General features: G+C 48.9%; 1 protein-coding gene across 1 annotated transcript in view; it reads left to right on the plus strand.

Annotated features, from left to right (window-relative positions):
- PPARGC1A (PPARG coactivator 1 alpha) overlaps positions 1–13,038 on the plus strand; it is a 194,235-nt gene that overhangs the window by 16,391 nt on the left and 164,806 nt on the right. Inside the window, exon 2 of the mRNA XM_060246222.1 lies at positions 3,826–4,005. Within this exon, the coding sequence (XP_060102205.1) occupies positions 3,826–4,005 (180 nt within the window). The remainder of the gene's footprint in view (positions 1–3,825; positions 4,006–13,038) is intronic.

Here is a 13,038-nt window from a genome sequence, read left to right on the forward strand (position 1 = left end):
CCTTGAAGCTGAGTTAGTGCGAGCTATCTCACAGGGGTTTTTCTAGCCTCTGGCTCACACATTTTTTATCTTAGCTCAGGAAAAACGGCCCCAGATCAAACTGATTTATGCAGGAGCTCACAACTTGAATGCCAGGAGCTCACGAAGTAGATATTTGCTCACAAGACTCCACAGCTTAGAGCAGGGGTGGCCGAACTGTGGCTCGGGAGCCACATGGGGCTCTTTCACACATATTGTGCGGCTCTTGAAAGCCCCACTGTCCCATCAGTTTGGAGAAGGCATTTCTCTCTTTAAATCATGTCTTCAAGTCAAGCCAGCTGGCAGCTTGGAGAATGCACTTAAAATTAAAGTTGCTTTCTTTCCACCTCTCCCCCTCCTGTTTGCTTTCCTCCCTCCCTCCCTGTCTTGCAGCTCTCGGACATCTGACATTTATTCTATGTGGCTCTTAAGTTAAGCAAGTTTGGCCACCCTTGGCTTAGAGAGAGTATTGCCTGGGACTTCCCTCTAGGACTGACTTGGAATTTTTTGTCTGCAGTTTCAGCCTCACCCCACCCCACCCCGGTTGCTCCTCCCTCCTGGGAACTGACCGTGTGATTCCTTTGCGCGTTCCTGTAAAATGTGTAGATATACATAACTGCACAGAATGTGCGGTAAAAATTATACAGCCTGCGTAAACCCAACAAAACCACCCACAACGTGCAGGGGACTGACGCAGGTGACAAAACAATTTCTGTTGGTGGGGATTAAATAGGGGATCTTTGCTTGTCTCTAGCCTCCTTTCCTTCCCTTTGAATGAAACAAAACGCACAATGCCGTCATGTTCCGTTGCCTTGCCCACATTGTTGTCTTCCTAACGCACTGGGGGAGGGGAGATTTGTGCTTCCATTGTGTTGCACCCAGGGCTTTTTTTTGTAGCAGGAACTCCTTTGCATAGGCCACGCCCCCCTGATGTAGCCAACCCTCCTGGAGCTTTCAGTAGGCCCTGTAAGAAGAACCCCGTAAGCTCTTGGAGGATTGGCTACATCAGGGGTGTGTGGCCTAATATGCCAAGGAGTTCCTGCTACAAAGAAAGAGCCCTGGTTTCATCACATTGTGACCAACTAGCCTTATGCCGTTCTCACTCTCCTCTTCTCTGTGGGGCTTCTGTAAGTTTTCACACGATCTGCCCTGGGGCTGCAACTCGCTCTGCCTCTTTCTCGCAGCAAACAAGATCCTCTTAAAACCAGTTTCTGTTCGCCATGTGAAAAAGATCTTGATGGGCGGGGCGTCTAGCGAGCTACATCCGGGGACCTGTGGGTTTCCCTGAGTCGCGTCTGTAGCGGTCGCCATGCGGTACATTAGCTTATGTTTCAAGACATAACAAAGCCGAAGCTTGTTGCAGCCCGAGGGCAGATCGTGTGACGGAAGCCCCGCAGAGAAGAGGAGCGTGAGAGCAGCCTAAGGCTAGTGGGGAATCGGTCTGTGTTGCTTATTTTACATCTGCTGATAAAGCAGGGCCCTGACCGGGATAACCAAGGCTAGTCTTATCAGATTTGGGAAGTTAAACAGGGTCGGCCCAGCCTAGTATTCAGATGGGAGACCTCCAAGGAAGTCGAGGGTTGCTCTGCAGAGGCGGGCAATGGAAACCATCTTTTGCCTTGAAAACCCTACAGCAGGGGTGGCCAAACTCACTTAACGTAAGAGCCACATAGAATCAATGTCAGAAATTTGAGAGAGGAAGGAAGGAAGGAAGGAAGGAAGGAAGGAAGGAAGGAAGGAAGGAAGGAAGGAAGGAAGGAAGGAAGGAAGGAAGGAAGGAAGGAAGGAAGGAAGGAAGGAAGGAAGGAAGGAAAAGAGATGGGGAGGGAGAGGTGGAAAGAGAACAACTTTAACTTCAAATACGTTCTCCAAGCCGCTGGCTAGCTTGGCTTGCAGAAGTGATTTAAGGAGACAAATGCCTTCTCCAAGCTGGCTGACGGGGGGTTGGGGGCTTCGAGAGCCACACAGTATGTGTGAAAGAGCCATAGCTCGCCCCCCCCCCCCCGCCCTACAGCATTGCCAAAAGCTTATAGCATTGGAGAAAGTCCAGAAAAGGGCAACTAGAATGATTAAAGGGCTGGAACACTTTCCCTATGAAGAAAGGTTGAAATGCTTGGGGCTCTTTAGCTTGGAGAAACGTCGACTGCGGGGTGACATGATAGAGGTTGACAAGATAATGCATGGGATGGAGAAAGTAGAGAAAGAAGTGCTTTTCTCCCAATACAAGAACTCGTGGGCATTTGATGAAATTGCTGAGCAGTCAGGTTAAAACGGATAAAAGGAAGTCCTTCTTCACCCAAAGGGTGATTAACATGTGGAATTCACTGCCGCAGGAGGTGGTGGTGGCCACAAGCATAGCCACCTTCAAGAGGGGTTTAGATAAAAATATGGAGCAGAGGTCCATCAGTGGCTATTAGCCACAGTGTGTGTGTGTGTATATATATATAAAAATATTTTTTTTGCCACTGTGTGACAGAGTGTTGGACTGGATGGGCCATTGGCCTGATCTAACATGGCTTCTCTTATGTTCTAAGTCAGCTGCGACATGACAACAAAAAGCAAAACTAAAGGGGGGGGGGGTGGATACTGGATTGACTGTTTCTGGCCAGTAACGACTCAGTCCAGCCTAACTTGAGGATCAGAATCCCATCTTGTGAACTTCAGGGCAAGTGAATCCAAAGGGCTGTTGTGGATCCTGACAAAGGCAGTTGTCTGAGAAGGGAAAGGTGAATTTTTTTCTCCCCTTGGGGCATGCTGGCACATAGAGGCCCACGTCCTCCATTACTTATCTCTGCTGAGCTTGCAAATGAGTGCGGTTATTTTTTTCTTCGTCCCCCAAAAGAAGTTAATTCTTGTGACCCTGCTGGGTGGTGGTATCAGCAAGTTAGCTGAGAGATGAATCCCCTTGCCTGCTGTTCTTGCGCCTGATTTCTCACAGTATGAGAATTCGTGGGCGCTCAATGAAATTGCTGAGCAGTCGGGTTAGAATGGATAAAAGGAAGTCCTTCACCCAAAGCGTGAGTAACCCATGGAATTCCGTGCCACAGGAATTGTAATTGGTGGCGACTGCAAGCATAGACAGCTTCAAGAGGGGATTGGATCAACATCTGGAGCAGAGGTCCATCAGTGGCTCTTAGCCACAGGGTAGTGTTGGAACTCTGTGTCTTGGGCAAGTGATGCTCTGTATTCTTGGTGCTTGGGGAGGGGGCACAGTGGGAGGGCTTCTAGCCCCACTGGTGGACCTCCTGATGGCGCTTGGTTTTTTTGGCCACTCTGTGACACAGAGTGTTGAACTGGATGGGCCTTTGGCCTGATCCAACATGGCTTCTCTTATGTTCTTCTGTGACACAGAGTGTTGAACTGGAAGGGTCATTGGCCTGATCCAACATGGCTTCTCTTAGGTTCTTATGTGTGACACAGAGTGTTGAACTGGAAGGGTCATTGGCCTGATCCAACATAGCTTCTCTTAGGTTCTTCTGTGACACAGAGTGTTGAAATGGATGGGCCGTTGGCTTGAACCAACATGGCTTCTCTTAGGTTCTTCTGTGACACAGAGTGTTGAACTGGAAGGGTCATTGGCCTGATCCAACATGGCTTCTCTTAGGTTCTTATGTGTGACACAGAGTGTTGGACTGGAGGGGCCATTGGCCTGATCCAGCAGGGCTTCTCTTACGTTCTTATGTGATGTAGAGTGTTGGACTGGAGGGGTCATTGGCCTGATCCAACATGGCTTCTCTTATGTTCTTGTCATTAATGAAAGTGTTTCTGTGTCTCTCTCTTCCTCCCAACCCCGTTCTGCCCTTCCAGTGTGCCGCTCTGGTTGGCGAAGACCAGCCTCTTTGCCCGGATCTTCCCGAACTCGACCTCTCCGAATTAGACGTGAATGACTTGGATGCGGACAGCTTTCTGGGCGGACTCAAGTGGTACAGCGACCAATCGGAGATCATTTGCAATCAGTACCCTAATGAATCTTCCAACATTTTTGAGGTAAGGGAAGGCTATTCGCATAAGCAGTTTTTAGACAATGGTGTGAATGGCAAGCTTAACCATCTCTGATCTTAGGTGATTATTCTTTCGCCAGGGAAAATTATTTTTCCTGCATTACAGCCGGGAGTAGGAAAATGAAGCGGATTCTTTGGAAATGGATTTTTACACGTGGACTGTCTGGAATAAAATAATCAAATGGGTTTGGGCATCAATATCAGCATTTTAAGAGCCCCGTGGTGCAGAGTGGTAAGCTGCAGTCCAAGCTCTGCTCACAACCTGAGTTTGATCCCGGCGGAAGGTGGGTTCAGGTAGCCGGCTCAAGGTTGACTCAGCCTTCCATCCTTCTGAGGTTGGTAAAATGAGTACCCAGCTGGCTGGGGGGAAAGTGTAGATGACTGGGGAAGGCAATGGCAAACCACCACGCAAAAAGTCTGCCGTGAAAACGTGAAAGCAACGTCACCCCAGAGTCGGAAACGACTGGTGCTTGCACAGGGGACCTTGCCTTTACCTTTTTAATCAGCATTTTAGAGGATCGCGTATAATTTATCTCCAAAGGACTGAAAACATTTTTTTTTTCAGATTTCTAATTTCGCAAGCACGCTCCTTTGGGCGAGGGCGTGTCAGGGCCAGAATTTAATAAATCAGGGATTAGAGATGGGTGACAGCCCTCCCCATCCTCAAATTGGATGCGGGCCTCTTGTTTCGAAAGTCCTCCATGAATGAGGTTGTTCTATGGTTGGGGTTTGAACTCTCCAAATTGCCTTGTCCGTGTTTCAGCTCGTGTTCTCCCAGTATCACCCGGGAATTGTAGTGCAGTGTACGTCAGGTCAGTGAAGGAGTGTTGCATGAGATGCAGACAGAGCTGTGCTATGTTTCTTTAATGTGCTGCGTCGTTGTGAGATCTCAAGTCCGTTTCAGTTCTCCAGAACGGAAGACGTCATTTCTCATGTCGTCAGAGGCTACCCACTTCAGCTGACCGGCCAGGGGAATGCTTGTGTGTGGAAGAAAGTCTCGGGCTCAAAATAGAATTAGTTCTGAATGAGTAAGGGTTTGCAAATGAGCCATGCGAGTGGGTCAGGTTGGTATTACAGGCATCTGAATCGCTGTTGGTGATGGAGTCAGACATGGCCGGTGGCAGGGTATTGTTTCATTTAGGGCAGAATCTGGATTTGTCTGATGCTTCAGATGCTAAAGGGACTATCGGTGGGATCCAAACAGTTTTCTGTGGATGCCTCTTTTAGGATCGTGTATCCGAATGACGTTTTTGTATTGACGTACTCGAATAAGGGGTGACGGCTGTTTATCTCATTACATACACTAAAACCATCTTCCACAATATTTTAATGTATTTTTTTTTCTAATGGCGAACTAAAATGATGTATATATTTATGTTACACGTTAAAAGGTAAATGAGTTGGGCAGGAAGAACTTCTGGGAAAGAAATGCCCTCATTTTGACCCAGGCTTATTGGCAATAGAATAATTAGCAGAGATTCTCACATTCTGACATCTTACCGTTTTCTTGGTTTCCCACGCTAATGCAACCCAGATCAAAGGTTTTCTGAATTTGTTACTGTTCTGCTATTGGATTTTAACTTTGTACCACTTTGCGTTCTAAAACCCACTAGTATGTGTAGCTCCGCTTTCTGTACCTCATTCCCCGTCTGAAGAACTGTGCAGGCACACGAAAGCTTACATTCTGATTAAAAGTTTGTCGGTCTTAAAGGCGCCACTGGACTCCTGCTTTGTTCTACTGCTTCAGACCAACATGGCTGGCCACCTGGTCAGGGGTGTCAGACTCATTCGTTATGAGGGCTGGATCTGGCGTAAATGGGGCCATGTTGGGTTGGGCCATGCTGGGCTGGGCCATGTGTGTACCTATTGAAGACCAGTTAGCAAAGATGTAAATTTTATAAAGAACACAGACAAACACAAATATATCTTTTAAAAAACTTAAAAACATGCTTAGCACTCGCTGGTTTTAAAGATGCTTTCTTTGTATTTCTCGCGTGGAACTGGGCAAAGGAAGCTCTGGCTCTTTCCTTCCTTCCCCCGGGGACTGAGGGGGGAGCCTCAGCCAATAGAAGGAAGAGAGGCTTGGCTCAGTAGCTCTGCTGTGCGATTGAGAGAGCCTGGCAAAGCGAGCTATTCCTCCTCCTTCCTCCCCAAGGGAGGAGCCTCAGCCAATGGAGAAAATAGAGGCTTGGCTCTGTAGCTCCTGTGCAATTGAGCAAGCCTTGCAAAGCCAGCTGTTATGCAGAAGGAAGCAAGAGAGAGGGAGAAGGAAGCAGATGACAGCTGATTGCTCAGGGGTCTGATAGGAGCCCTCCAGGGGCCTTATTCGGCCCCCAAACTGCATGTTCGACACCCGTGATCTAGATGGCAAAAGGGGGGAAGTGGTCCCCTTTGGCGCCACAAAAGGCTGTCCCGAGGATCATGGGACTGCATGGACTAAAGTCCTGTGAGGTGGGGACTGTAATAGCCACCTTCTAAAGCAAACGTGGGGTAGCTGTAACTGAGGGGAAAAGCTTGCTGGATCTAACCCTGTGTGACTAGTTTTACCAGTCAGACCAGTAAAATACTTGTCGGTTGGCCACTCAGAAGTGGAATGATGCTCAGGAATTTTCCAGTTGCAGTTTGAATACTTTTTATATATATATTTTATTACTTAAAGGAAAGCGTGGCAGTAAAGCGTGATTTAGGGCAATTTTTGTAATAAGCAGCAACCGATTACCGCCTATTAAACTAATCATCCCACTTTTAACCGGGATTGCCATATATTATTTAGTGGAAATTGGAGCGCAGTATTGGAAACGAGGGTTTCGTTTTTCTTTAGCCAACGGATCAAAGAGCAAATAAGATAACTTGCCCTATGGGCTAATACTGAGGGATTGTGAAAGTTTACAAAGCAAATTACCAAAACTAGTTTAAGCAGGTTTTGTGAGCACAAATTATCCCAAAGAAAAGAACAAGGAAATCCAGTCTTTAGATCATGGAGGCCTTTTCCAAGTTCCTTTTTTGGGGAGGTGGGGGGAGGGAGATGATTCACATACAGGTTTTTAAAAATATATGTGCAGGGCTTTTTTTGTAGCAAGGACTCCTTTGCATATCAGGCCACTCCCCCCCCTCCCCAATGTAGCGAATCCTCCAAGAGCTTACAGGGCTCTCTTCTTACAGGGCCTGCTGTAAGCTCCAGGAGGATTGGCTGCATCAGGGGTGTGTGGCCTAATATGCAAAGGAGTTCCTGCTACAAAAAAAGCCCTGAAAATATGTAAATCCATCTGCAGTGGAAAACAGCTTTATTGTCAAAGACTATTGCATGCATAAAATAAGGCATAGGAGAACAATTTGTGGTAATGCTCAGGTGATTTGTAGAGACCAGGCCTTGAATTCAGCAGGAGCTCACAGGAGCACAGCTCCTGAACCTTTCTGAGGGTTCTCCCTCCTCCCCACCTACCTTGTCCCTTGAATAGTAGGTGCAGCTGCATAACAATCCCCGGGTTAGGAGAGCGGGCAGCCAGCCAGCCACCAGGGGCTTTGCCACTCCCCCAGCAGCCCCCATTCACCCTTGGAGAAGCCCACGCCACCCTTTCTCCACTTCTTATGTGATTTTGGGTGGCGGTTGGCTTGCTGGCCTTTTGACTGTGTGGGGGAGGGTGATCCAGGAGAGCCCCAAGCGAGCGAGGCCTGCTTGGGCTAGTTGGATCTCTAGCCAGCACAAGCAGGCCTCGCTTGCCCAGGGCTCTCCTTTCTTGTGTCAGGTTGCTTTTGGCTGGGGGTGGCATATGCTATGCTAATGAGCCCCACCACCTATTTTTCTACAGAACAACCCCTGGTAATGCTGAAGTCGTAATTTTAAAATGTGTGGTCGCTCCTCCCCTTTTAGGTTTCATAGTAGTGATCTCGGCCTTGGGGGAATACGGTTTGATAGAGTTTCACTTCTGTGTCCTTTGTACAAATTGATGGTCGTTAGGAGAAAAAGCTGAGGTGGCAAAACTCCGTGGCCCCAATCCAGCCCAGCAGGTCCGTGCACTTCTTGCTCGCTGAATGTGAAAGGTCGAGTTCGGTACACATTTGAGTGCAGGACTGGGTCTACCTTTTCAACGAGACACATGTTCTTTTGCGCCTCACTGTTTGCATTCCGGAGCAATGAGCTACGTGCAAAATGCTTCTTAAAAATCGTACGGGTGACCTATGTGTTTGCAAGGCCATACCAAATAGTGCTGGGAAACCACGATTACGTTCTTAGGGGGGGAAAGCTCTAGGAAATTTTGAGAAAACGGGTTTAAGCGTCACTGAATGGAGACTCATCTGTGATCCGGGAATGAGGGGGAATCCCCATGCCTGTAATTCTTATACTCGGGTCGTTTTGTAGAAAAATAGGTGGTGAAGCTCATTAGCATAACTCATTCGCATATGCCACCCTCACCAGCCAAAAGCAACCCAATGCAAGGAAGGAGAGCCCTAGGGGAGCGAGGCCTGCTTGGGCTGGCTAGACACCCAGCCAGCCCAAGCAGGCCTCACTCATCTGGGGCTCTCCTTGCCCTCCCTCCCCAGTCAAAAGGCTAGCAAGCCACCTGCTGCCCAGAATCACATAAGAAGTTGAGAAAGGGTGGTTTGGGCTTCTCCGGTGGTTAATGAGGGCTTTGGGGGGCACGGCAAGGCTCCTGGTGACTAGCTGGCTGCCCGCCTTCCTAATCCATGGACAGTTATGCAGCTGCACCTACTATTACACGGACAAGGTGGGGAGGAAGAGGGGGAACCCTCAGAAAGTTTCAGGAGCTGTGCTCCTGTGAGCTCCGGCTGAATCTGAGGCCTGCTTGTGCTGTTCATCTTCATTGTTGCCTTCTTCCCTTCCCTAGCTCAGGGAAGAAAAAGAAGGCCATTTGGCTTTCTGGATGCCGAATTTTAGGGTAGATTTATTAGAAGAAGAGAGTGGATTTATACCCTGCCCTTCACTACCCAAAGGAGTCTCAGAGCGGCTTACAATCTGCTTTCCCTTCCGCTCCCCACAACAGACACCCTGTGGGGTAGGTGGGGCTGAGATGGCTCTGACAGAACTGCTCTTGAGAAGAGCAGCTCTGCGAGAACTTGTGGCTGACCCAAGGCCATTCCAGCAGGTGCATGTGGAGAGGGGAGAATCAAACCCAGCTCTCCCAGATAAGAATCTGTGCATTTAACCACTACCCCAAACCGGCTCTCTGTTCTTTTAGCAAATATTAACAGAGGCCTAGCAAGTAGTGTTGCTGGCCTCCGGGCGGTGGCTGAGCGATCTCCTGGGAGTACAAATGATCTCCAGGTAACAAAGATCAGATCCCCTGTAGAAAATGGCCACTTGGGAGGGTGGACGCCATGGCCTTATACTCCACTGAAGTCCTTCCCCTTCCTATGCCCCTCCTTCCTCAGGTTCCACCCCCAACCTGGAGCTGTCGATCTTAGTAGCAAACAGGTGCTGTCTTGAACATGAGGCCAGAGATCTCTGTTCTTCGCTTGTTCCTGTTTCTGTGGCAATGCTGTTTTGAATGAGGCCTTTGTGATGCTGGAGGATCAGATGTGGTGGGTTCCAGAGATTTTGAGGCTTGAACAAGAACTGGGCTTGAGCTTATTCGTGTCACCTGAGCTGTGTTCTGTGCAGGCCTCGGAACCTGCATTGCTAACTCCATGAAGGTTCTGAATTGGCAGGACTTGGAAGAAATGCCAGGAGCCCCCCTTCCTTGAATCACTTATCCAAGCCAAGCTTGCTTGCTTGCTTGCTTGCTTGCTTGCTTGCTTCCTTCCTTCCTTCCTTCCTTCCTTCCTTCCTTCCTTCCTTCCTTCCTTCCTTCCTTCCTGCCTGCCTGCCTGCCTTCCTTCCTTCCTTCCTTCCTTCCTTCCTTCCTTCCTTCCTTCCTCCCTCCCTCCCTCCCTCCCTCCCTCCCCTCCCCGCCCCTCCCCTCCCCTCCTCTGGAAAGTTCCACAGTTCGAAGTCTGTCCCTAGGCTTCATCCCAGGTGATACCAGAACATAGAGTCACCCTGTCTCCTGATATAGTGGCAACCCCCTAACACCACTTGGTAGGCCAGCAGGGGGAAAATGAAAGAAAAAACGCAGTCACATTGATGCCAGAACATCACTTCCTGTGCACAGCTCCTGAACTTTTCTGTGGGTTCCCCCTCTTCCTCCCCACCTACCTTGTCCATTGAATAGTAGGTGCAGCTGCATAACAATCCCAGCATTAGGAGAGCAGGCAGCCAGCCAGCCAGTCGCCAGGGGCGTTGCCTTCATTAACCCCTGGAGAAGCCCACGTCACTCTTTCTCCACTTCTTATGTGATTTTGGGTGGCTGGTGGCTTGCTGGCCTTTTGACTTTGGGGTCGGAGAGGGTGGCCAAGGAGAGCCCCAGGCGAGCGAAGCCTGCTTGGGCTGACTGGGTTTCTAGCCAGTCCAAGCAGGCCTCGCTTGCCCAGGGCTCTCCTTTCTTGCGTCGGGTTGCTTTTGGCTGGGGGTTGGGCATATGCTAATGAGTTATGCTATTTTTCTACAAAACAACCCCTGGTAATGCTGAAGTTGTCTAGGCTACAACCTGCCTCCAGCTCAGCCTTCCAGGAAAAGAACACACCTTGCCTGGGCTTGGCCCTTTTATGCTCTCCTCCCAGGCTCCACCCCTCTCTGGGTCAGTCTCCCTCCAAAACCTGACCACCCAATCAGAACAGAAGGGATCCTGGGAAATGTAGGCTTTTCCCAGTAACTCCTAGGCAGGCTTCCCTGGGGCCTGCAGGCCTCCCTAGGCCCAGGATCATGACAGCAGGGTTTGGAGAGGGGAAGGACCTCAGCTGAGTTTAACGCCCTTGAGTCTCCCCACAAAGCAGCCCTTTTCTGCAGAGGAACTGATCTTGGTCATCCGCAAGTGCAGTTGCAGTTCCAGGAGATCTCCAGGACCCACCTGGATGCTGGTAATTCTGTGCAGCACCAGGGACCTCTGCCTCACCCTTCCATAACACAGGTACTCCAGGAGATGGTTTGCAAAACAAAAACTTGGGTTCTGTTTGTTTGGTCAACAAGCAATACATCTTGGAAGTCAAGATGGTTACAAAGCGGGGAAAGAATGCTGGGCTCTGCATCTTACAGTAGTCCACCCAGTTAAGAAGAAGAAGAATTGCAGATTTATACCCCGCCCTTCTCTCTGAATCAGAGACTCAGAGCGGCTTACAATCTCCCATATCTTCTCCCCCCACAAGAGACACCCTGTGAGGTGGGTGGGGCTGAGAGGGCTCTCCCAGCAGCTGCCCTTTCAAGGACAACCTCTGCCAAAGCTATGGCTGACCCAAGGCCATGCCAGCAGCTGCAAGTGGAGGAGTGGGGAATCAAACCCAGTTCTCTCAGATAAGAGTCCGCACACTTAACCATTACACCAAACTGGTGAAGGAGAAGAAGAAGAACAAACTGGATTTATACCAGCCCTTCACTCTGACACCAATTTCACACTAGACCTTTAATCCGGGTTTAGCCCTGTCCCCAAGATGATATTCTACACTAAAATCATAGAATCACTGAGTCATAGAGTTGGTTTCTCTGATTCTAGTGTAGAATGTCAGTTTGGGGAATGGACTAAACCAGGATTAAATGTCTAGTGCAAAATTGATCTGAATCTCAAAGTTTCAGAGCAGCTCACAATCTCCTCTACCTTCCTCTCTCACAACAGAAACCCCGTGAACAGTGTTCCCTCTAAGCTGAGCTACTGTGAGCTAGCTCACGGTTCCAGCTCACTCATTTTTGTCTTAGCTGAGGAAAAATAGCCCCAGAGCAAACTAATTAATGCAGGAGCTCACAACTTTAATGCCAGTAGCTCACAAAGTAGAATTTCTGCTCACAGGACTCCACAGCTTAGAGGGAGCATTACCTGTGAGGTAGGTGGGGCTGTGAGAGCTCTGACAGAAGCTGCCCTTGCAAGGACAGCTCTGCGAGAGCTATGGCTGACCCAAGGCCATTTCCTGCAGCAAGTGGAGGATTGGGAAATCAAACCCAGTTCTCCCAGATGAGAGTCCATGCACTTAACCACCACACCAAACTGGCCTTTAATAACCACTACACCAGTGCCTTTGATAGAAACTTAAATGTGGACAGCTGAAGCTTTTCATGGCATGGAAGTAAATAACATCCTTGGTAAATAACATGTCTATTAAAGGGTCAGGACATCTTTTTTTTTCCCCTCCAGGAAGTTGACAGCTCTATAGGGTAGGCTGAGATGCAGGGGTGGAATTCTAGCAGGAGCTCCTTTGCATATCAGGCCATACCCCCTTGATGTAGCCAATCCTCCAAGAGCTTACAAAAAAGAGCCTTGTAAGCTCTTGGGGGATTGGCTACATCAGAGGATGTGGCCTAATATGCAGAGGAGCTCGTGCTAGAATTCCACCCCTGCTGAGAGGGAATGGATAAAATCACTCAGCAAGATTCATAGCTGAACAGGAGTTTGAGCCTGGATTTCCCTCACCCAAATCCAGGATGTTTTCCACCACACCACTCTTCTTTGCCAAAGCCGTTCAATAGAAGCTGAAGTGCTCGCATTGAAAAAAGCTAACCAAAAAGCTAACTCTGTGACACATAAAATTCATCTTATAAATAGATACAGCCCAATGCAACTTCAGAATAGCCTGAGGAAACCCAGAATGCTTAGCTAAACCAAACCGAGAATCCTCACCGTAGAGACGTTTGCGTCTGATCTACATTTCCAACCGCAGGTGGAAGATGTTGTGTGTGAATGCTTTGCTCAATAGGGGCTATTGCGCAGAGAGAAACAGTTGGGGTTGCCAATGTCCAGGTGGAGCCTGGAGGTCTCCCGCTATTTACAACTGATCTTCAGACAATAGAGATCATTTCCCCGTGGAGAAAAATGGCTGCTTAAAAGGATGGACTCTATGACCTGCTGACGTCCCTCTCCTCCAAAAACCCCACCCTCTCAAGGCTTCAACCCCAGGTATTTCCCAACACAGAGCTCGTATGATGGAACCTCACATATAGAGGGGCTCTATGGAACCCACCAGGGCTTTTTTGGAACTC

The sequence above is a fragment of the Heteronotia binoei genome, chromosome 9 (genome assembly GCF_032191835.1).
Source record: "Heteronotia binoei isolate CCM8104 ecotype False Entrance Well chromosome 9, APGP_CSIRO_Hbin_v1, whole genome shotgun sequence".
NCBI lineage: Eukaryota > Metazoa > Chordata > Lepidosauria > Squamata > Gekkonidae > Heteronotia > Heteronotia binoei.